This window comes from Mus pahari, chromosome 3 (genome assembly GCF_900095145.1).
Source record: "Mus pahari chromosome 3, PAHARI_EIJ_v1.1, whole genome shotgun sequence".
Classification (NCBI taxonomy): Eukaryota; Metazoa; Chordata; class Mammalia; order Rodentia; family Muridae; genus Mus; species Mus pahari.
The window spans coordinates 12,732,272-12,752,964 of record NC_034592.1 but is presented as its reverse complement, the minus strand read 5'-3'; the positions used below and the strand labels follow the sequence as shown (position 1 = coordinate 12,752,964).

Below are 20,693 nucleotides of genomic sequence, written 5' to 3'. Positions count from 1 at the left end.
CTTCTCTTGGTGCAAAGGACTCCCTGTTCAGACTGAAAGATTTGTGTTTTGGGGATGCTATACATTACCCTTCACTGTACACCGCCTAAATGAAAGCTAGGACGTCTGTAGTCCCCCTGTACACCTCCCTTACAACGCGGCCCCTTTAAGTGCCATTCTATTGGTAACCACTAGAGGCAGTACTGAGCCGCCAGGCCAAGATCACAGCTGCTGCCTCCAAGCTTCTGCTGGTACCGGGTGTATGGATAGATATATATAGCGGGGCCAGGTACACACTGGAACCGACCTGGGTTATGCAGACTATACTCGGGCTCGGCTCGTGGAGTAATCACCAGGTAAGAGGCCAAGCCAAACTGCCCAGCATGTGGAGCTGTTGGCACGGGAGGGGGCTGCACGGAAGGATGAGGAGTCCCCGCCCCCAAGCAACGGCAGTCTAGGTTCTTGCTGATGGCTGCTCCAGGACGGGCCAAAGCAGGACTGCTATTTGGGAAGGGCCTTCAAAATAACTAGGATACAAGAGCAAGCCCCAACCCCATCCCAAAGGGAGCGTGTGTCACAGTGCCCCCCACACCCCCGCTCCTGACAGCTGCAGCCAGCAAAGCTAGCTGTCACCTTCCTGGGGCGGAGCCTCAGTCCCTGTCATCTCACCCAAACTCTGACCTGGCACTGAGTTTAGAATGAAAGGGGTCTTAATAGGGTCGGCATGAATCAGGGTTTGGAACAAGCCTTGGTACTTAGTAGCCCTGACTCCAAAGAGCACCCCTCTAACTGCCTCTTGTACACCTGGACTAGAGACCTGAAAGGCCCATCCACTTACAAGTCCTGCCAGGCCCCAACACCCCAACACACTATCAGCTTCCTCTGGAGCAGATGTCCTGGGAGTAGGTGCATTATGGGGGGAGGGTGTGTGTGTGTGTGTGTGTGTGTGTGTGTGTGTGTGTGTGTGTGTGTGTGATCGCCTTCTGAAACCCTCTTTCTCCAAGCCAGCTCCAGGCCCTGGAGACCACAGACACTGGTGGCCCACATCTGAACATTAGCCTAGATCCTTTTCAGCCCATAGCTCTAGGGATGAACAACCACGCGTTTCCATGGAGCTTTCCAAAGCCAGAGTGGGAAGGACTCTGTCCTGGGGAGGGGCTTTCCTGCCCTCTCCTCTGCCTCCTCCTAGCTGGCAAGCCTCCTGGCTTGGTACACTAGTGGTAGTTTGCAGCTTAGGGGAAGGTCACCATGAACTCGTGGCTCACATGGCTCCACGTGGTTCTGTAGCCTAAACCTGGCTTTAGCACATACTGGGGGGGGGGGGTCCATGTGCAATTCTGCAAAGCAGGAGTCTTGCTCTATAGCCTTTTCTGTTCCAGAAAGCTTGGTGGGTTTCATTCGAGGAACTGGGGTCCGAGATTTATGCAAAAGGAAGAGGGATTTGAGACCCAAGAAAACTCTGGGATCATTCCTCTGCCTAGGACCTCATCGAATTGAGGGGACTTATGCTTGGTTAAAAAGGACTTGAGTGCTAGGAGAAGAGTTCTCTGCCCAGCCTAGGAACCATTCATTGACTCCCCTGGGACTCTGCATTAGCAGAGGGGCGACTCTGCCTGGCTGATGGGAGGGGTCTGATAGTCTACCTGTAAGGAAATCTAAAAGTGCATCGTTCCAACTGTAGGCACCAGAGGGCAGTAGTGCTGAGAGCACGTCCCGCTTTGATCTACCGAAGCCTGCCCAACCGACCCTAGTAGAGGGAGAGAATGCCTGGTAGGTTTAGCTCAGGAGTTCCCTCTACAAAGGTCCACAGTAGACTAAAGTCTCCTGGCCCATCTACCCCACAGGTCGCATGGACTGTGAGTTTTCTCCTGCAGGTACATCTAACATAGGCATGGAGTCAGCACCAGAAGCCTTGACTAAGACCTGCAGCCAAGGCTGCTCCATCCCCTATGCCCCAGGTAAGCCGGACCAGCACGTGGGGTGGGGTGGGGTAAAGGGCTTGGGGTGCAGAGGAGGCTGCCCTGACCGGTATCTTCTCCCAGGACAAAATCCCCGAAAGGCCGAGTGACTGGAGCTGTCAGCCTGGGGACGTCTTTTAAGATGACCCGCACGGACCCTCCGGACTTGCTGGTGTCGACCGTGTACCAGGACATCAAGGTGGTGGACCCAGGGCTCACGTCCAAACGCCAGCCATGTGAGCGATCCGTGGCCCGGCCTGCTGCGCCCACGCCTTTCAACAAGCGCCACTGCCGTAGTTTTGACTTCTTAGAGGCACTGGACGAGCCCACCATGGAGACACACCCAGAGCCGCCACCTCCTGAACCTGCGCCACCGCGCGCCCGACCCCGAGACAGCGAGCCTCGGCGCCGCACCCGTTCCAAGAGTGCGCCCCGTGCGCCCCAAGGCCTGGCGACTGCTCCAGCTTCGCCGCCCGTACTGCAACGCAGAGGCCGGGAAGCCCAGCGTGCAGTGCGGGTGGAGGGGTCGCCGCGCCGGGAGCCCTCGTATCCTGCGCTGAGAGCTCTCGCTAATGAGCTGCACCCCATCAAGCTCCAGCCACAGCGGGGAGGCCCCGGACGCATCGCGCCTCTATGCGCCACCCCAGGCCGCTGCGCACCACCGGAACCACCCTCTGGACCCGTCCCCCATGTCCGCTGCCGTTTGGACATCAAACCGGACGAGGCAGTGCTGCAGCACGCCGCCCGAAGCTCGCGATCTTGCGCACCTAGAGAGACGTCGTCCTGGGCTCGCACAACCCCACAGTTCCATGGCCTCACAGTTCCCGGCCCTCGCCACGTGGCTCTGTCACGCACTCCCACCCCCAGTGACTTGTACTGTACTGACCCCAGAGCTCTGTACTGCGAAGGGCCGCTGCCTGGGCCCCGGGACTACTTGGAGCACCGCAGTCAACCCTTCACAACGCCTCCAGGACCCACCCAATTCTTCTACACCGAGGAGCCAGAGGGCTACGCAGGCAGCTTTACCACAAGCCCCGGCCTTCCCTTTGATGGCTACTGTTCCAGGCCCTATTTGTCCGAAGAACCCCCTAGACCCAGTCCAAGGCGTGGGGGCAGCTACTATGCTGGCGAAGTACGCACCTTCCCGATCCAGGAGCCCCCCTCCCGCTCCTACTACGGGGAGACAACTCGAGCCTACGGTATGCCTTTCGTTCCCCGGTACGTCCCAGAAGAGCCCCGGGCGCACCCTGGAGCCCGCACCTTTTACACCGAGGACTTTGGGAGGTACCGTGAACGCGATATACTGGCTCGGACTTACCCGCACCCGCGCAGCAGCCCAGCCTGGGCTGACTGGGGTCCGAGGCCTTACCGCACCCTTCAGGTGATGCCGCCTCCCGCCCCTGGACCACTGTTGGCCTCGTGGCACGGCGGCACCGGCACAAGCCCACCCCGGCTGGCCACCGATAGCCGCCACTACTCTCGATCCTGGGACAACATCCTAGCTCCTGGTCCTCGTCGTGAAGATCCTCTAGGACGCGGCCGCAGCTATGAGAACCTTCTGGGACGCGAGGTTCGGGATACGCGGGGTTCATCCCCTGAAGGTCGGCGTCCACCAGTCGTAGTGAATCTGTCCACCTCACCCAGACGCTATGCAGCACTGTCGCTGTCCGAGACGTCGCTGACGGAGAAGGGTCGCGCGGGGGAGAGCCTGGGCCGCAACTGGTACGTCACGCCAGAGATTACCATCACAGACAATGACCTGCGCTCAGTGGAGCGCCCGACTGCCAAGGGCTGGGAATTGCCTGGAGGCCGACCACGGCAGCCAGCACCCACGGTCCCCGAGGGTCCTGCTTCAAGCCGCCAGCGCAGCCTCGAGCAGCTGGACGAGCTCATCACTGACCTGGTCATCGACTCACGGTCGCCAGCCCAAGCCCCGGAGCCTGCCGCCGAAGGTTTAGGCCGCCAACTCCGCCGCCTGCTGGACTCCCGGCCTGCGGGCCCTGGAGGGGCCACCCTGCTGGCGCCATCGCGCTCGCCCCCGGCCTCGGCTGGCAGCACTGAAGAGCCCACCGGCTCGGGGGAGGCAGCCGACGCCTCCCCGGAGCCCAGCGCAGACGAGGATGACTTGATGACCTGCTCCAACGCGCGCTGCCGGCGGACAGAGACCATGTTCAACGCCTGCCTCTACTTCAAGTCCTGCCACAGCTGCTATACCTACTACTGCTCGCGTCTGTGCCGCCGAGAGGACTGGGATGCGCACAAGGCGCGTTGCGTGTACGGCCGCGTGGGCAGCGTGTGCCGCCACGTGCTGCAGTTCTGCCGCGACAGCAGCCCAGTACATCGCGCCTTCTCGCGCATAGCGCGGGTCGGATTCCTGTCGCGAGGCCGTGGCGTGCTGTTCTTGGGCTTCCCGAGCCCGGGCTCTGCCGACAACTTCCTACGCTTCGGCCTCGAAGGGCTGCTGCTATCGCCCACCTACCTGTCGCTGCGTGAGCTGGCTACACATGCGGCGCCCCTGGGTAGCTATGCACGAGAGCTGGCGGCCGCTGGAAGGCTCTATGAGCCGGCGGAGTGCTTCCTGCTTAGCGTGTCCGTGGCTGTGGGCCCCGGCGCTGCACCCCCCGGAGCCGCTGCCCGGCCCGCGCCGCGCACTCCTGGGCCCACGGTGCGCAAGTTCGCCAAGGTGGCTCTGGCCGCTGGCAGCCCGACGCGTCCTCCTCCTGCGCGTGGCGGAGAGCCAGATATGGAAACGCTGATCCTGACGCCACCCCCAGGTACTGCGGGCCTGGACGAAGAAGGTGAGGCCGGCCGGCGCGCGCGTGAAGTAGCCTTCATCCATATCCAACGTGAGTTGCGAATGCGCGGGGTCTTCCTCCGCCACGAATTCCCACGGGTCTACGAGCAGCTCTGTGAGTTTGTGGAAGCTAACCGGCGCTTCACGCCCACAACCATCTATCCCACGGATCGGCGCACTGGCCGCCCCTTCATGTGCATGATCATGGCTGCTTCCGAGCCGCGTGCACTAGACTGGGTAGCCAGCGCCAACCTGCTGGACGACATCATGTGAACCATGGAACTATTAGGCCCAGGCCCCGACCCCAGCCCTGCCTACTCTACTCAGGCCCTGCCTGATCCATCACGACGGCCCCGGCCCCCAGAGTCTGGACCAGTTGGTTCAACGCCCCCCAAGTCCCCTGGGCCTCCTTTAGTCTTATACAAATTCTCTGCCCTGAGCTCCACCCACTCCACACCTCTAACTTTGCCTAGGAATCCCCCCCCGCCCCCACCACTGTCCCCTTTCCAACCAGCTGCTTCTCTTCCTTTCTGTTCCTAACCGGACCATCCAAATTCCACATCCTGGGCTCTCCCCCAAGCCAGTTCAAGGAGAGGGGGCTCCCCAAGGGCCCGGTCCTCGCCCTCGGTGCTCCCCACTGGGAGGTGGGGTGGGACTGAGGACCTCTGGGCTCTGCCTGCTACACTCATCCCATGGGGACGAACTCAGTTGGTGTATGTTGTGGGTGCTTGCTATAGCTCTCCAACCCTTCTATTCAGAAATCCATGTTAACCAAAGCCCGACGTCCTTACTTTAAACACTTCCCCTAAACCCTCCTGTCCGGGGTGTGTCAGGCTCAGAGACCTACTCCCTGTGCACCCTCATGCTGTTGAGGCAATGGGCATGGCCAGCACTGTACACTTCTCAGTGCTGCCTGTCCTTCAATGCTCTCACCTCTGGTCACCTTAGTCTGGGCCCTTGTAGGACAAGTTGGAATACTGGGGAATTTTCAAGGCCAAGGCAAAAATCCACCCTGCCAGACGGAAACCTGAGCAGGGGGAAGCAGTGTGGGCGGTGACCCAGCCAGAGTTAAGATCTGGGTAAGGATTTGAGCTCCCAACACCTACCCAACAAGATGGCCTTAAAAATCTACCTTCCAGAGAAGATGGAAGTTGAGGCCTTAATCTCCCAGGGAGGTGGGAAGTGTGTGCTGAGGAATTAGCAGGGGACCCTACAGAGAGCAGCTCCTACCATTGAATGACTTGGGAATGATTAAGGAACAGGGCTGCCCCTAATTAGGAACTGGACTAGGAAAGGTGCAGAGTAGTGAGCCACCAAGTGTGGGTACGGTTAAGGAGTCCCGTGCTGAGGCCTACCCCGAATCCAGTCGTGTGTGCAAAAGTGCCCTGGCTGCGCTCCAAGGTGAGAGAGAAGCCAAAGCCTGACTTGTTGTGGAGGTCTCGGCTCCCCTAAGCCCCTTGCCTGACCCCTACAGCCTAAGTGTACCTGGATCTATCTGAGCCCAGGACTTTGTGGAGGGTGTGACCCAGAGAGGGCTTGCGACCAGACTCTCCAAGCCCTCTCCAGAAGCCCCAAGCCCTTAGGAGCTCTGAAAGTTCAATTGCGAGAATCTAGGACACACACCTATGCACGAGGGTGTGCACATGCGCCAGCTATCCTCTACTGGATGTCCCCAGGACACTCCAGCTCTCTCTCCTTGGCCCCTGTCTTAGCACATGCCCGGATGCCGCTCTTGCAACACTTGCTGTCCTGCCGCCTGCCGCCCTCCCCAGGGGCTCCACATTCCTTCCTGCGGCAGGCTGGCAAGAACGCCCCTGACGAGAAGGGCGAGTGCTTTCGAACCAAGTAAAATAGAACTTGAATGTAGCTGCTGCTAATAACTCGGTAGTGGTGGTCGTCATCGTAGTGGGCGGGGGAAGCGTTGCGTCGAAGCTTTCGGGAGTGGGAGTTTAGCAACCGGAGTATTGTGGAAGGGGAGACCCGAGGATGTGAAGGGTCGGGCAGGGGACTACTTGAATTTGGAGAGACCGGAGAGAGAGCCTCCAGTTTACGGGTGTTGGGGAAGAGAGGACTTCGGATTTATGGTTTACGGATTGAAACCAGGGTGCGTCCTTTCATCCTCTTTTGCTGCCCACCTCCAGCGGCTTGATTTACAGCACCATGGCCTTACTGATGTCTCGGCTCCTTTAACTGGATCTCATGAACTGGATCCCAAAGCTGCAAAGAACTGGGTTGCAATTGGCCAGTCCTTGCCTCAGGTTGGAGGTACAACTGGCTGAGGCTCTGGGCTCGGTAAGCATTCCCTTACGGGATTGGCCGCGGCTGCCAAAGGGCCCGCCTCCCTACGCACAGGCCTCGGTCCGGTTTGGTAAGGGGCTGTGGTGCCCAAAGATCGAGCGCTTCAGGGAACATGGCGGCGGACCTCGGTCAGATTCCTGATGTGGACATTGATTCGGATGGCGTCTTCAAGTATGTGCTGATTCGAGTCCACTTAGCAGAGCCTTCCGGGGATCCGGCGAAGGAGTGCAAGGAAATCGTGCGTGGCTACAAATGGGCTGAGTACCACGGTGAGGGCGGGGCCTCTGTGCCCTTGGAGGCGGGACGAAGGTTAGGGGCGGGGCCTTACAGTTGCTGGTGGCGGAGTAGTGACTGCTAATATATCATGACTTGTACCAACATATAACTAAGCTGACCTAGAAACGTCGGGGTTTGGACAGAAAGGAGTGCCATGACCGGGATCTTTCTAATCCCGTCTCTCACTTCGAAAGTGTCTTCTTCCTCCCGTTCATCTTTTTGCCAGCGGGGGAAGGGCTCATCGCCTCTGGGAAAAAGCCCAGCAAGAGCTGGAGCTTCTGACCCCATATCCAGCCCTAGAGTTCAGTGTGGGGCCAACAAGGGCGACTAGGGCATATCCTGAGGCCACTCTCCCCACCCAGCGGACATCTATGACAAAGTGTCAGGCGAGCTGCAAAGGAATGGCTATGACTGTGAGTGCCTAGGCGGCGGGCGCATCTCCCATCAGAGCCAGGACAGGAAGATACACGTATATGGCTACTCTATGGTGAGCTCCAGTCCCCAGATCTCAACCAGATCTCAGCCAGACTGCAAAGCTCACCTTTGTGAGCCTGTCCCCCCACCCCCACCCCACACACACCGCCATTCAGGCCACCTCTGGGACTCTGAAAGTTGGAGCTACAGAACCCTTACTTAAGGGCTGTATGGGTTTTCCTTTCCCCACGTTTCCCAAATGACACCTTGGGCTACATTCCCGCCTTGCTCCAGATCCTGGTGGGTCTGTGTCCTGACTCTTTAGGGGCCCTTGAAGCAGCCAGTGCTGGGGTCAAATTCACAGTCCTATGTTGATCCTTTTTCATAAAGTCCACCTTAGAACCTCAGGCATCACCTGAAGAGCCCTTCAGTCCTCATCATGTCCCCAGTATGGTTAGGATGGTAGGATTTGCTTACTTTCCCCATGGCTGCTATTGCTGCGGCTTCTGGGTGGACTCCCAAAGCAAAAACCTAGCAAACTGCTGGTCATCCTCTCTCCAGGGTTACGGTCGTGCCCAGCACTCAGTTTCAACCGAGAAGATCAAAGCCAAGTATCCTGACTATGAGGTCACCTGGGCTGACGATGGCTACTGAAGCTCTGCCCCCAGGACTAGGTCGGGCCTCTGCTCTTGCTGTGTTCTGTTGTGAGGGGCTGGCCCTGCGCTTTCCTTTTGTACCTTAGGCAACAGACCAATCTGGTCCATAGGAATTAAAAGCATCGATATGCCTACTAGTCCCTGACTTGTGTCTTGCCTTCTCTACCTTTGGATTGCACCGGACAGACCCACTCGGCTTCAGGGGCCCTGGGGACTGTTGGTGCACACTCAGCCCCTTAGGTTCAGATAAGGGGGCCCCTGCATTGTAGCCATTTATGGCTTGATTGCTCCTCCATGAAGCTGCTATCCCCAAGGACATCAGGGAGGGGGCCCCACAGGCCTTGCACAAGAAGTCAGTTCCTGGCTACCCAAGGCCTGGGGTGCCCACAAGTGCCCCTTTCCTGTAGTTCACCCAGGAGTCCCAGCAGGAAAGGGTCCTGGCAGCCATTGTCCTGCCAGCTGGCAGGCTACATTTTTCATCTGTTCTCAGGCCAAGCCTGATATCCCTGAGTGATCACAGGAACAGTTATGCTGTGTCTCCTTCACGTGGGACTTTAACTTAGATGGTTCTTAGTCCCTGGACCATTCCCACTCTAATTCTCTGTACTAACCCCACTTCACCATACAGGACAGTGGGTAGGCACCAGCTTAACCCCTGCTCTAAGAAGTCTCACACACCTTGCGACATTATAGTGAGTCCTAGGGAGAGCCAGGGCTGGGGCCTCCCTCACCAGATGAGCCAGCCTTCGTCAGCTCTGTAGAGGGCACACAGACACTACTGAGAGAGATGCCCTGTACAGGCTAGGGGGCCGCTGAGATGCCCTATACAGGCTAGGGGCTGACCTAAGGTGAGACAAGCCCCAAGGTCTCAGTCAGTCATAGGCAGAGTCTGGTTCCATGTGACAAGATCTTCAGAACTCTGACATTCCTCTTGCCTCAGCTGTGGGCCTTTTCATGGGAGAATGAGTTTGTGGGCTCATCAAGACTTTTCCAATCACCAACCACACAGCACATGATATCTCAGAACAGTTGTTTTGCTTCATTTATTTTAAGATTCAATTCTTTTTTCTTTCTTTTCTTTTCTTTCTTTTTTTTTCTTTTTTTTTTTTTTTTAAACAGGGGTTTCTCTGTGTCCCAGAACTTCTCTCTCTCTCTCTCTCTCTCTCTCTCTCTCTCTCTCTCTCTCTCTCCTTTTTCTTTTTTGGTTTTTCAAGACAGGGTTTCTCTGTATTGCCCTGGCTGTCCTGGAACTCACTTTTTTGTAGACCAGGCTGACCTCGAACTCAGAAATCCGCCTGCCTCTGCCTCCTGAGTGCTGGGATAAAAGGTGTGCACCACACACCTGGCCACTCAAGGCAGTTTTTCAAGATGAATAGGAGACTAAAGATGGAGCTCAGCTGTTAGAGCTTGACCAGGAACAGGACATCCCCATGTTCAACCTAGAGTATCACATACACTAAGTACACCTATGATCCCAGCACTTGGGAGGTAGAAGCAGAAAGATCAGAAATTATCCCCAGCTGCGTAGCAAGTTCAGGCCAGCCTGGTCTAAGTGAGACCCTGTGTCAACACACACACACACACACACACACACCAGAACAGTTGACAGAGTGGCACAGCTTGAGTTATAGGTGGTGTGAAAGAGAAGACACCACCCTGACATGGGACTTGTCCTGGTCCACAGTGGCAGGCTGGTGGTACCGGATTTGTCCTGATCTGGTCCCCTAAGCGCAGAGCAGAGGAAGCTTTGGAACATCTGTTGGATGGCCATGTGCAGCCACTGAGCAGACCGCCCTGATGTCCTTGGCCTGTACCAGGGTAGGCTGTAGGCCCCGAGAGAATCTTAGAGCCTTGCAAGTGGGGTCCCCAGCCTTTCCACATTCCAATAGAGAAGGGTAGGGTAGGGCAGGGCTGGGTAGACACACAGGATGGCCAAGAACCAACCTTTGGTCAGAGAGAGCCAAGTAGAGGCCCCCTCTAGGGGTACTTTTACAGCTGGATGCTTGGCCTGTCATCATCGGATGGGACCCAGCCTAGGGGCTGCAAGTATAAAGGAGCTGAGCCCTTCCCAGTGAGAGCTAAGTCAGCCTGTGAGGCCACGGTGGACTGGTAACTGATTAAGCCTCCTCTAGACTGCACAGCCTCACTTGAACTGGGACACCCTCTAGCCTGGCCATGTGCCTGCCTCGCCATCTTCTTTCAACCTGGGTCCTGTTTATGGGTGAGTAAACTGTTGCCTGATGCTAGTTGGTGTGGTGGGGACATGCAGGGCAAGCCAACAGGGCTGCAGATTGCCCACCTCAATCTTATCTCCCTGTCCTAGAGGAGAAGCCACAGGACGTCATAGGTGACCATCTCCCTGGCTCTCCGAGCCTTTACCTGCTGCTCCCATTGTAGAACATGTACCAATCCCTTGGTCATCTATCAGTCAGTGTGTCTTCCTTTTTTTCTTTTTTTCCTCCTTTTCCTTTTTCTTTTTTGGTTTTCCAAGGTGGGGTTTCTCTGTGTAGTCCTCGCTGTCTCGGAACTAGCTCTGTAGACCAGGCTGGCCTCGAACTTAGAGAACTGCCTGCCTCTGCCTCCCGAGTGCTGAGACTAAAGGCGTGCGCCACCACCACCTGGCTCTATGTGTCTGCTTGGGGGGTGGGGGATGACCCTACTGGAATACCTTCCAGTTCCTCCTAGTCCTGTAGCTCCTTCTTGAGACCCTCTCTCCTGCCTGCCCCTGGCATGTGGGGGCTCTATGGGGCTAGGGAGGTAGGAAGGTGTTCTGTTGACTTTCAGTGTAGATCCCCTGTGGCAGTTCTTGGTAGATGTCAGGTTCCTCTCTATATAATCTTATAGGGCTGAACTCCAAAGTCCATTGACAAGTATCCTGGCCTATTCAGGTCTGGGGTTTCTCTGGATATAGAATTCATACTGTTCACAATAGCCAATCAGAGCTGGCAAGGTGGCTCAAAAGGTAAAGGCATTTGCTGCGAAGCATGATGGCGTTTATTCAGTCCCTTGGTTCCACATGGTGGAAGGACATAAAAGATTCCCACCTCAGCTGTCCTCTGACCTTAACGCCTGTTGCACTACACATCTATGTACACAAATAGGCAGTCACCTTGCCCTCTGCTTACCTGGCCCCACAGTTACCCTGCCAGCTGCACAGACCTGGGTCCCCAACCACTGCAGAAGCCCCATCAAAGCTGTGTGCAACTTTGTGTGTGACTGTGGAGACTGTTCAGATGAAGCTCAGTGTGGTGAGCTGGGCCAGTGGGCGTGTCAGGGAGTGGTAGTATAAAAGGCAGACCCGACCCATGACCCCTAACCCACTCTCATAGGTTTCCATGGAGCCTCAACTATCCCGAGCACCTCCTTCACCTGCAACTTTGAGCAGGACCCCTGTGGCTGGCAGGACATCAGCACCTCGGGCTATCGATGGCTTCGAGACCGGGCAGGGGCAGTGCTGGATGGTCCTGGGCCTCATTCTGACCATACACATGGCACTGACCTGGGTAAGGCCTAGGGAATCCACGTCCACTCACACCCCCCCCCTACTATCTTGGTTTCTTGTCTGGTCTCCTAACCTCTCACCCTGGACCAGGCTGGTATATGGCTGTGGGAACCCACAGAGGGAAGGAGCCATCTACTGCAACTCTGCGCTCTCCTGTCATGCGTGAGGCAGCCCCTACCTGTGAACTGAGGCTCTGGTACCACGTTGCCTCTAGAGGTACATGCTCTGGATCCCTGAGGCCCAAAGCTGAGTAGCTCTGGGAAAAGGTTGGGTGAGGAAAAAGTAGCTAGAGAAACAGGAGGACGCTCCAAAATGAAGGCCAAGGCACAGCTGGTAGACTGGAGGGAGACACCAAGGGGCTGAAGATGCCTCAGGACCACTCAAAATACTACAGATGTCGCTGAGCTAAGGCTGGACCTGACCCATGGTGTGGAGACACTGACTCTATGGCAGACCTCAGGACCCTGGGGCCCTGGCTGGCAGGAGCTGGCAGTGAACACTGGGCGCATCCGGGGCGACTTCAAAGTAAGCAGAGTGGTCTGCCAGGCTGGGCACTGTGGGGAGGGTTTTGGTCCTAAGGACCGTTCCTCTCTCCAGGTGACATTTTCTGCCACCCGAAATGCCACACACAGGGGCGCTGTGGCCTTGGATGATGTGGAGTTCCGGGACTGTGGGCTACCCAGTAAGGCTGCACACGATCCTGTCCAAACCTGGGAGACCCCTTTTGCCCACCTTCCTGAACACACCACCTCCCCCCACCCCACCTCCTGAATCCTGGGGCCAAAGAGAATGAGAGTGTTGTTAACTATTTCCCACCCCAGTCCCTCAGGCCAGGTGCCCCCTGGGGCACCACCACTGCCAGAACAAGGCATGTGTGGAGCCCCACCAACTCTGTGATGGGGAAGACAACTGTGGAGACAGATCTGATGAAGACCCGCTCATCTGCAGTGAGGCTGGGGCCATCTAGGGCCGGGCAGGGTGAGGGATTACAGGATGGAAGTGGGAGACTAGACCTTGGCCTCTGAGTCCTTCAATCTGGGTGGGACAGCCACTGTCTCCCTGGAACCAGAGCCATCTGACTGCAGAAAGCCCTGCTCAGTGGCCCTGAGAGCCCCCCACTCTCACGCCTTAGGCCACCACATGGCCACTGACTTTGAGACAGGCCTGGGACCGTGGAACCAGTTAGAGGGCTGGACCCGGAACCACAGTGCTGGCAGCACGGTGAGCCTTGCCTGGCCCCACCGAGATCACAGCCGGAACAGTGCATATGGTGAGGTCTCCAAGGGGCCCTGGCCATGGCCTTTTCCACCCAACTTCTTGCAATGACCCTGGCCCATATTTGGCCTTTCATAGGCTTCTTCCTCGTCTCTGTGGCCAAGCCTGGCACCACCGCTGTCCTCTACAGCCCTGAGTTCCAAGGCTCAGTCTCCTACAACTGCTCGGTGAGATGGGTGTGTCAGAAAATGAGATACACTGAGTTGCCTTTTCTGACTCTCTAGATGCCAGAGACCCCTCACAGCCTGAGATTTCTTCTGTTCCAGTTCACCTTCTATTACTACCTGCACGGGTCTGAGGCCAGCCACTTCCAGCTGTTCCTGCAGGAACAGGGGCTCAAAACCCCCCAGGCCCCTGTTCTACTGCGAAGCCGCCATGGAGAACTGGGGACAGCCTGGGTCAGAGACCGGGTTGACATTCAAAGTGCCCATTCATTTCGGGTGAGGCTAGTCAGGCAGTGACTGGGATCCGGGGGTTTGTATCCAGGGCCCAGGGAGTCTGGCCTAGAGCACACAGGAGAACACTAGGGATTCTTTAGTCACTCCTGAAGACTGCTCAGTGGGAGAGGCTGAGTGTTGGGAAATGTATGAAGTATAGCAGTAACCAGATGGGGAGGGTACCAGAGAGGAGACAGGACGGGATAGTCCTTGGTCCTTGCTGAGCCCTCCCTGCCCTCAGATCCTTCTAACTGGGGAGACGGGTCCAGGAGGTGTCGTGGGCCTAGATGACCTCATCGTGTCCAGCCACTGCATGCTTGTTCCAGGTGAGCTGACCAAGGCCCTGCCCTGGCTTGCCCAGGAGGAGCAAGGCCATCACCCATTCTGACCTGACTTCAATTCTGTTGTAGCTGTGTCCACCCTGCAGTCATCCCTTTCTGGACCTGTGCCATTAGCCCTCTATCCCCAGACGTCCATCAAGCTGCCCCAGCAGACCTGTGAGTCAGGACATCTCTCCTGTGGTGACCTGTGTGTGCCCCCCGAGCAGCTGTGTGATTTCCAGAAGCACTGTGCAGAGGGCGAGGATGAACACAAGTGTGGTGAGGCCAGTCAGAGCCTGCATGGCTCCACACGCTTAGGGAGCCCAGGCAGGCCAGAGAACGCGACGCTGCTGGGCTTTCAGAGCAGGCTACTGTTGTTGCAGGCACCACAGACTTTGAGTCCGCCTCTGCTGGGGGCTGGAAGGACATCAGTGTAGGAAAGCTGCAGTGGCAATGGGTTGAAGCCCAGGAGAAGAGCAAGCCTGCCGGGGATGCTGACCAGGATGCTCCTGGTGAGGCCCACACTTCCCCACAGGAGACCCTCCTCAGAGTGTCTGTAAATTACAGACACCTGAGCAGTGACGGGGTACCCTGCTCTTCCCACAGGGCACTTCCTATCTCTGCAGAAGGCCTGGGGGCAGCTAAGATCTGAGGCCCGGGCTCTCACACCTGCTCTGGGCCCCTCTGGCCCTCACTGTGAACTCCACATGGCTTACTATTTTCAAAGTCATCCCCAAGGTATTACACGTCCCTGGTCCCAGTCAGTCCCCAGAAGCCTCCTGCATGGCAGACAGGGTCTTGATGACCCACCCCCACTCATACTAATTCCCTTCCTTGATCAGGCTTCTTGGCACTGGTTGTGGTGGAGAATGGCTTCCGGGAGCTGCTGTGGCAAGCCCCAGGCGGCAGCAGCGGGAGCTGGACAGTGGAGAAGATTCTTCTTGGGGCACGGCGCCGGCCGTTCCAGGTGAGGCTGGCAGTCCAAGATGGGAAATCTGTCCTGAGCTAGCCCCTAACTGACAGTCTTTCTCCCCTATCTGCCTAAAGCTGGAGTTTGTCAGTCTGGTGGACTTGGATGGCCCTGGCCAGCAGGGGGCTGGGGTGGATAATGTGACTCTGAGAGACTGCAACCCCATGGTGACCACTGAAAGTGACCAAGGTTTCTCCTGCCCATCTCCCATCCCCACCCAGGGGCTACTTACTACCTAGTCCACCTCTAATCCTGTCTTAGGACAGCTGGGAAGGGGCAGACAGCAGGGCTGACCTCCCCCCTCACCCCCCTCCAGAGCTCTCCTGTAACTTTGAACGGGACTCCTGCAGCTGGCACACAGGCCACCTCACAGATGCCCACTGGCACCGCATAAAAAGCCATGGCTCTCAGCTTGACCACACTACGGGCCAAGGTAGGGGAGTCTCTCCGGCCTGGGAGGGGTCAAACTGAGAGCGTTTCTGGAGCTCAGTTTTCATTCCCTGAAGGCTTTTTCATGTTCCTGGATCCCACGGACCCACCTGCTCGAGGCCAAGGTGCCCTGTTGCTCACAAGACCTCAGGTGCCAGTTGTCCCTAAGGAATGTCTCAGCTTCTGGTACCGCCTATATGGGCCCCAGATTGGTGAGAGCCTCAGCTGTCAGAGCCTCTGTTCGATTCTGGTGCCCACTGCAGCCCGAGGCAGCAGGAGCTGGGGGCTGGTCCCATCGAAACTTCACTTCTTTGCAGGGACACTGTGCCTGGCCATGAGGAGGGAGGGGGAGGAAGACACACTACTGTGGTCCCGGTCGGGCACTCATGGCAACCGCTGGCACCAGGCCTGGGTCACTCTTCATCACCAGCCAGAGGCCAGCACCAAGTACCAGGTGAGGATAAGCTTATTAGCACTTGGTAGATGGTGTAGGGTTGACCCACCACTGCCCCCCTTTGCTAATTACCACTCTCCACCCTCAGTTGCTGTTTGAAGGCCTCCGGAATGGGTACCACGGCACAATGGCCCTGGATGACATAGCTGTGCGGCCTGGCCCCTGCTGGGCCCCCAAGAGCTGTTCCTTTGAAGACTCTGACTGTGGCTTCTCCCCAGGGGGCTGGGGGCTGTGGACCCACCAGAGTAATGCCTCAGGCCTTGCTTCTTGGGGTCCTTGGATAGACCATACCACAGGGACAGCCCAAGGTACTTTGTGTGGCAGATGGGGGTGGGGGTAGGTTGTTACAGAGGGCTAACCATGGCAAGGCAAGCTGATGCTGGTCTCCCTTCCCCAAGGGCACTACATGGTGGTGGACACCAGCCCAAATGTACTGCCCAAGGGTCATGTGGCCTCTCTGACTTCAGAGGAACACCAGCCCCTGTCCCAGCCTGCCTGTCTGACCTTCTGGTACCACATGAGCTTTCCCAATCCAGGTGAGGAGCTATAGGAGAGGGAAGGACCCCTGTCCAGGACTGGGAGGTACCAAGGCAGTGAACCTAGCTGGTTCTTGGTGTTTAGGCACCTTGAGAGTCCACGTGGAAGAGAGCACAAGGCACCAGGAGCTCAGCATCAGTGCCCACGGTGGAGCTGCCTGGCGCCTGGGCAGCATCAATGTGCAGGCTGAGCAAGTCTGGAAGGTGAGTACCTGAGCAGAAAAGAGGAGCCACCTCATTTTCCAAGGCTTGCCAGGCCCTGCCTGCAGGATCTGTGTGGCTCTGTACCCTATAGGTAGTGTTTGAGGCGGTGGCGGCTGGTGTAGAATATTCCTACATGGCTCTGGACGACATTTCCCTCCAGGATGGGCCCTGTCCTCAGCCAGGTGAGCAGCTTGCTATGGCCTGAGTAGCACCATACCCATACCAAACCTCTGACTCCCACCTAGCCCTGCCTGGGAGTAGTGCTCCTCACGGGGGCAGCTATGCTTACCTGCCAATTCCTTGCAGGGTCCTGTGACTTTGAATCTGGCCTGTGCGGGTGGAGCCACCGGCCCTGGCCCAGCCTGGGTGGGTACAGCTGGGACTGGAGCAGTGGAGCCACCCCATCCCGCTACCCCCAGCCTTCAGTGGATCATACCCTGGGCACAGAAGCAGGTGTGCACTGGCCGGAGCAGGGCATGGGCAGTGCTCACTCAACTTCCCTCAAGGCAGGGATACATACATCTCACCCTCTCATTTCCAGGCCATTTTGCTTTCTTTGAAACCGGTGTGCTAGGTCCTGGGGGCCAGGCAGCCTGGCTGCGCAGTGAGCCACTGCCAGCAACTACAGTCTCGTGCCTCTGCTTCTGGTACTACATGGGCTTTCCTGAGCATTTCCGTGAGTGGCTGGGCCCTGGATATAGGGGAACGGGGGCTCAGGTTAGGCACAAAGGCATCTTCCAGGAGCCTGACCTCCCCTGGTCCTTACTCTCAGACAAGGGTGAGTTGAGAGTACTCCTGAGCAGTGCCCAAGGCCAGCTAGCTGTGTGGTACCAGGGTGGGCACTTGCGGGACCAGTGGCTACAAGTCCAGATTGAAGTGTCCAACCCTGAGGAGTTCCAGGTGAGGTCCCAGGTGAGCTGTCCTCCCTTCCCTCTCATCCATCCTCCAGATACTCAGATTTTCCCTTCTCTGTCAGATTGTTTTTGAAGCCACTCTGGGTGGCCAGCCAGCTCTGGGGCCCATTGCCCTTGATGATGTGGAGTACTTGGCTGGACAACACTGCAAGCAGCCTTCACCTAGCCAGGGTAAGCACTGGACTCCAGGATGGCCAGACTTGCCCTGACCTTGCCAGGCTTAGGTTGGTGGTCCAGATAGCTGGAGTACACTGTGCTCTGCTCGAGAAACCAGCGGAACCAAGACTGGGTTCTGTGCTCTCCCAACTATGCCTCATGGGCTGAACATAGGGGCTGTATCAGCTTTCACTGTCTCCTCCTGGGTAAGAACTATCTTGAAGGAACTGCCAGGTTCAGCCAGAAACCGCAGTGGGTGTGGCAATCACTGGCTACCATCAGGTCCAGAGGAAGAGGTGGAGCAGGTCTGCCGAACTGTGCATACAGAGCAACAAGAATCCTGGAGCCCACAAGCATTGGAGGGATCAGGCAGCCCCAGGCTCACTCCTTGACAGTAATCCTGGGAACAGAACCTGACAAAAGAACTGGGAGCTGGGTGGAGGTTCAGATGCCCTCTTTGTCCTCAGGTGGAGTGGCAGCACCTGTGTCAGTGCCAGTGGCCGTTGGAGGGGCCCTCCTCTTTTTCATGTTCCTGGTGCTCCTGGGCCTTGGGGGTTGGCATTGGCTGCAGAAGCAGCACTGCCCCGGCCAGAGGAGTACAGATGCAGCAGCCTCTGGCTTTGACAATATCCTCTTCAATGCGGTAAGAACCCCCAATGTGGGCGCGTGGGAGATCCTGCCTCCATGTTTAATGAGGAGAAAGCAGTAGTGGGCCAGGACGCAGGAAGAGACACTGCATCCCATCCTGGGAGATCCACACTGCCTTTCAACAGCAGCTGTCCAATATTCCTCCCTTCTTCCTAGGATCACGTTACCCTCCCAGAATCAATCACCAGCAACCCATAGAGCACTCCAGACCTGGCCCGACACGGCGGCATCCCTCACGGCATCTAGACCTCACAGGCACCTGACTGTCTGCATGTGGGCCTGGATGTAGGGACTGAGTCATGTTGATCTTCACCAGCTCTCTCTCTGCTCTCTCTCTGTCTGGTGTCTGTGCCCTCCGGTGTGATGGAGAAGGGTAGAGGGGTCCTTGTACCAAGAATAAATGCTCCACATAGCAAGGGCAACCCAGATATTCAGGCTGCACTCCATACATATATTATGTACCTGGCAGGGTATACTGTAGCTGGCCTATAGTACCCTAAGAACCCACCACCCCTGCAAGCAAGGAATGGCCTCCGCTTCTAACTTACCAGGTGGTTCTGTACTCAGTGAGGATAAAGCCACCCCCCCGAATTCAGGGTCTTGGCAGTATAAAAGCAACTGGATATGGTACCATGAAACTGGTCTGGTAAGGAGAAATGCCACCAGCCCAGATAAAGGCCTAACAACCCTAGGGCTGCAGAAGGTGAAACTGAGGTCACTGGGTATGCCCATCCCCCTTGGGAGCAGGGCACCAGATGGCAAACTGCACTTCAGCCTTTGGACTAAAGATTTATGAAGAGATCTGGTGCTGCCACACCCAATCAGGGGCCTAATGAAGTGAGGGTGACACATCTGAACCACAAATGGCTCCCTCCACGTGATGCCTCAGATGTGGCTTCACTGAGGACTGGGGGACCCGAGGGCTGTCCTCGGGGAAAGCGGACAGCCAGATGATCCCTCCTACCCCAAGGAAACCTGTCCTCACCAAGGACACCATGTGCTTCAAGCTAGGCCCCTGCCTATCCAAAACTCAGCCGCACGGGAGGCGGCGGCGGGGCATGGCCAGGCGCTGCCCGCATCTGCAGGCGTTACAAGGCCGACTGATGCCCACTTCTCTGAGCAGACAGGGAAAGAACTTTCAAACTCCCTAGGTCCCTCTGGGGTATGTATCATGAAGGAAGCTCGTCACCACCCTCCACAGCTGTGGTCAACAGAGAGGAGAGAAGACTTCAGAATGCTCTATACTACCTCTCTCCAGCAAGCACAGGCCCTTAGATGGGACAGGAGGCAAAGGCTGAGTACTCCTCCAGGCCTGAACTCCCCTCTGCAGCCATCTGTCCATCGGACAGAAGGTGCAGGGCCACACCCCTGCTGAGCGTCAGAAGGCAGGGAGGAAAAATCCAGGAGGCTATCACTTTGCAAGGTTTTGCTTTGTTTGACAGCAGTTATGGGTTGAGGGGGCACACAGGCCTGACCCCCCGTGTTCCGTTTGACCATGTGAGGAGACCCACGGCAGTGCTGGTGGTCCTGGGGGACCAGCCAGGAGAGCTCAGCCGGAACCACTGGCTTCGAGGCTTTGTGTTCATTTCGCCTTCGGCCCCTTCTCGATAGGCTTCCCGATGTCCTTCCCCCGGAGCTTGAGGCCTGAAACGAGCCAGCAAGATGCTGACCACTCTGCTGCTTCCTGTACCCACCCAACCTCCCTGCTCTGCTTGAGCCTTCCATCACCACTGTCCACACACACACAAGGCAGTTTTCACATCTGACCTCAGAATGTGGGCCAAGCATCTCAGAAAGGGTTGAGGGCCAGGCTGAGCATGGTGGCTCACACCAGTGATCCCAGAGCTCAGGAGACTGAGGTAGGAAGGCTGATGTGAGTCTGAAGCCAGCCTGAGCTACAGTGAGTCTCTATATAAAAAATAAAATCTAAGCCAGACGTGGTGGCACACGCCTTTAATCCCAGCACATAGGAGGCAGAGGCAGGCGGATCTCCATGAGCCAGAGACCAGTCTGTCTACATAGTGAGTTCCAGGACAGCCAAAAAGTATATAACAACATCAACAAAAATAATAAATCTAAAAAGAGGAGAAGACAAACATCTTGCAGTCTTGCCCCAGAAGATCTGGATCACCGCATTAGACCTCCATGGAAGGGCACGCAGAAGCAAGCACGTAGCCCCTAGGTATCCTGAGAGCAGTGTGCTCTGGCTGGGCGCTAGCTTCAGAAGACCCCAAGACACCATTTGCTTAGGGTTCTGGAGTCCCACCAACCATCAAACCCTTAGGAGGGAACTCAGGTGGTATGGCCTGCCATCTCAGCCCTCACCACCCCTTACAGAAGGGCAATGCTTTGCCCAAACCTGCTAGGGAAGACACTCACCGATGGCTCTCTCAATTTTGCCCAAAACCTGGTTATTCGGAATGGCCCGTCCACTTTCATAGTCTGCGATGACTTGCGGCTTCTCATTGATTTT

General features: G+C 56.9%; 4 protein-coding genes across 5 annotated transcripts in view; 3 read left to right on the top strand and 1 right to left on the bottom strand.

The window, feature by feature from the left end:
• The first annotated feature begins 217 nt into the window (after positions 1–217).
• On the top strand, positions 218–6,611 carry Ajm1 (apical junction component 1 homolog). 2 transcript variants are annotated; one of them, XM_029537014.1, is made up of 3 exons: positions 218–335; positions 1,854–1,937; positions 2,022–6,611. In XM_029537014.1, the coding sequence occupies exon 3, from the start codon at positions 2,080–2,082 to the stop codon at positions 5,002–5,004; it is 2,925 nt and encodes a 974-aa protein (XP_029392874.1). In that variant the 5' UTR covers positions 218–335; positions 1,854–1,937; positions 2,022–2,079; the 3' UTR covers positions 5,005–6,611. The 2 variants fall into 2 exon arrangements, with proteins under 2 accessions (XP_029392874.1, XP_029392873.1); XM_029537013.1 differs by having other exon boundaries at positions 1,824–1,937.
• An 85-nt stretch (positions 6,612–6,696) lies between these two features.
• Phpt1 (phosphohistidine phosphatase 1) lies at positions 6,697–8,520 on the top strand. Its single transcript, XM_021194655.2, has 3 exons — positions 6,697–7,298; positions 7,668–7,792; positions 8,281–8,520. The coding sequence occupies exons 1-3, from the start codon at positions 7,142–7,144 to the stop codon at positions 8,371–8,373; spliced, it is 375 nt and encodes a 124-aa protein (XP_021050314.1). The 5' UTR covers positions 6,697–7,141; the 3' UTR covers positions 8,374–8,520.
• Positions 8,521–10,592: 2,072 nt separating this feature from the next.
• Mamdc4 (MAM domain containing 4) lies at positions 10,593–18,466 on the top strand. The gene is given in 29 exon segments (XM_021194578.2): positions 10,593–10,596; positions 11,513–11,623; positions 11,705–11,878; positions 11,968–12,093; positions 12,272–12,402; positions 12,475–12,559; positions 12,699–12,824; positions 13,010–13,147; positions 13,231–13,319; positions 13,419–13,592; positions 13,831–13,915; positions 14,000–14,188; positions 14,293–14,421; positions 14,516–14,647; positions 14,752–14,876; positions 14,957–15,068; positions 15,196–15,312; positions 15,386–15,520; positions 15,626–15,762; positions 15,851–16,070; positions 16,161–16,298; positions 16,384–16,502; positions 16,594–16,684; positions 16,809–16,955; positions 17,044–17,178; positions 17,275–17,402; positions 17,479–17,587; positions 18,040–18,215; positions 18,377–18,466. Coding segments are annotated over 29 exon segments (3,672 nt in total).
• Positions 18,467–19,631: 1,165 nt separating this feature from the next.
• Positions 19,632–20,693, bottom strand: part of Edf1 (endothelial differentiation related factor 1) — a 3,911-nt gene continuing 2,849 nt past the window's right edge. Inside the window, 2 exon segments of the mRNA XM_021194502.2 lie at positions 19,632–19,864; positions 20,600–20,693. The exon segment at positions 20,600–20,693 is cut by the window's right edge and continues 91 nt beyond it. Coding sequence (XP_021050161.1) covers positions 19,803–19,864; positions 20,600–20,693 — 156 coding nt within the window. The 3' untranslated portion in view covers positions 19,632–19,802.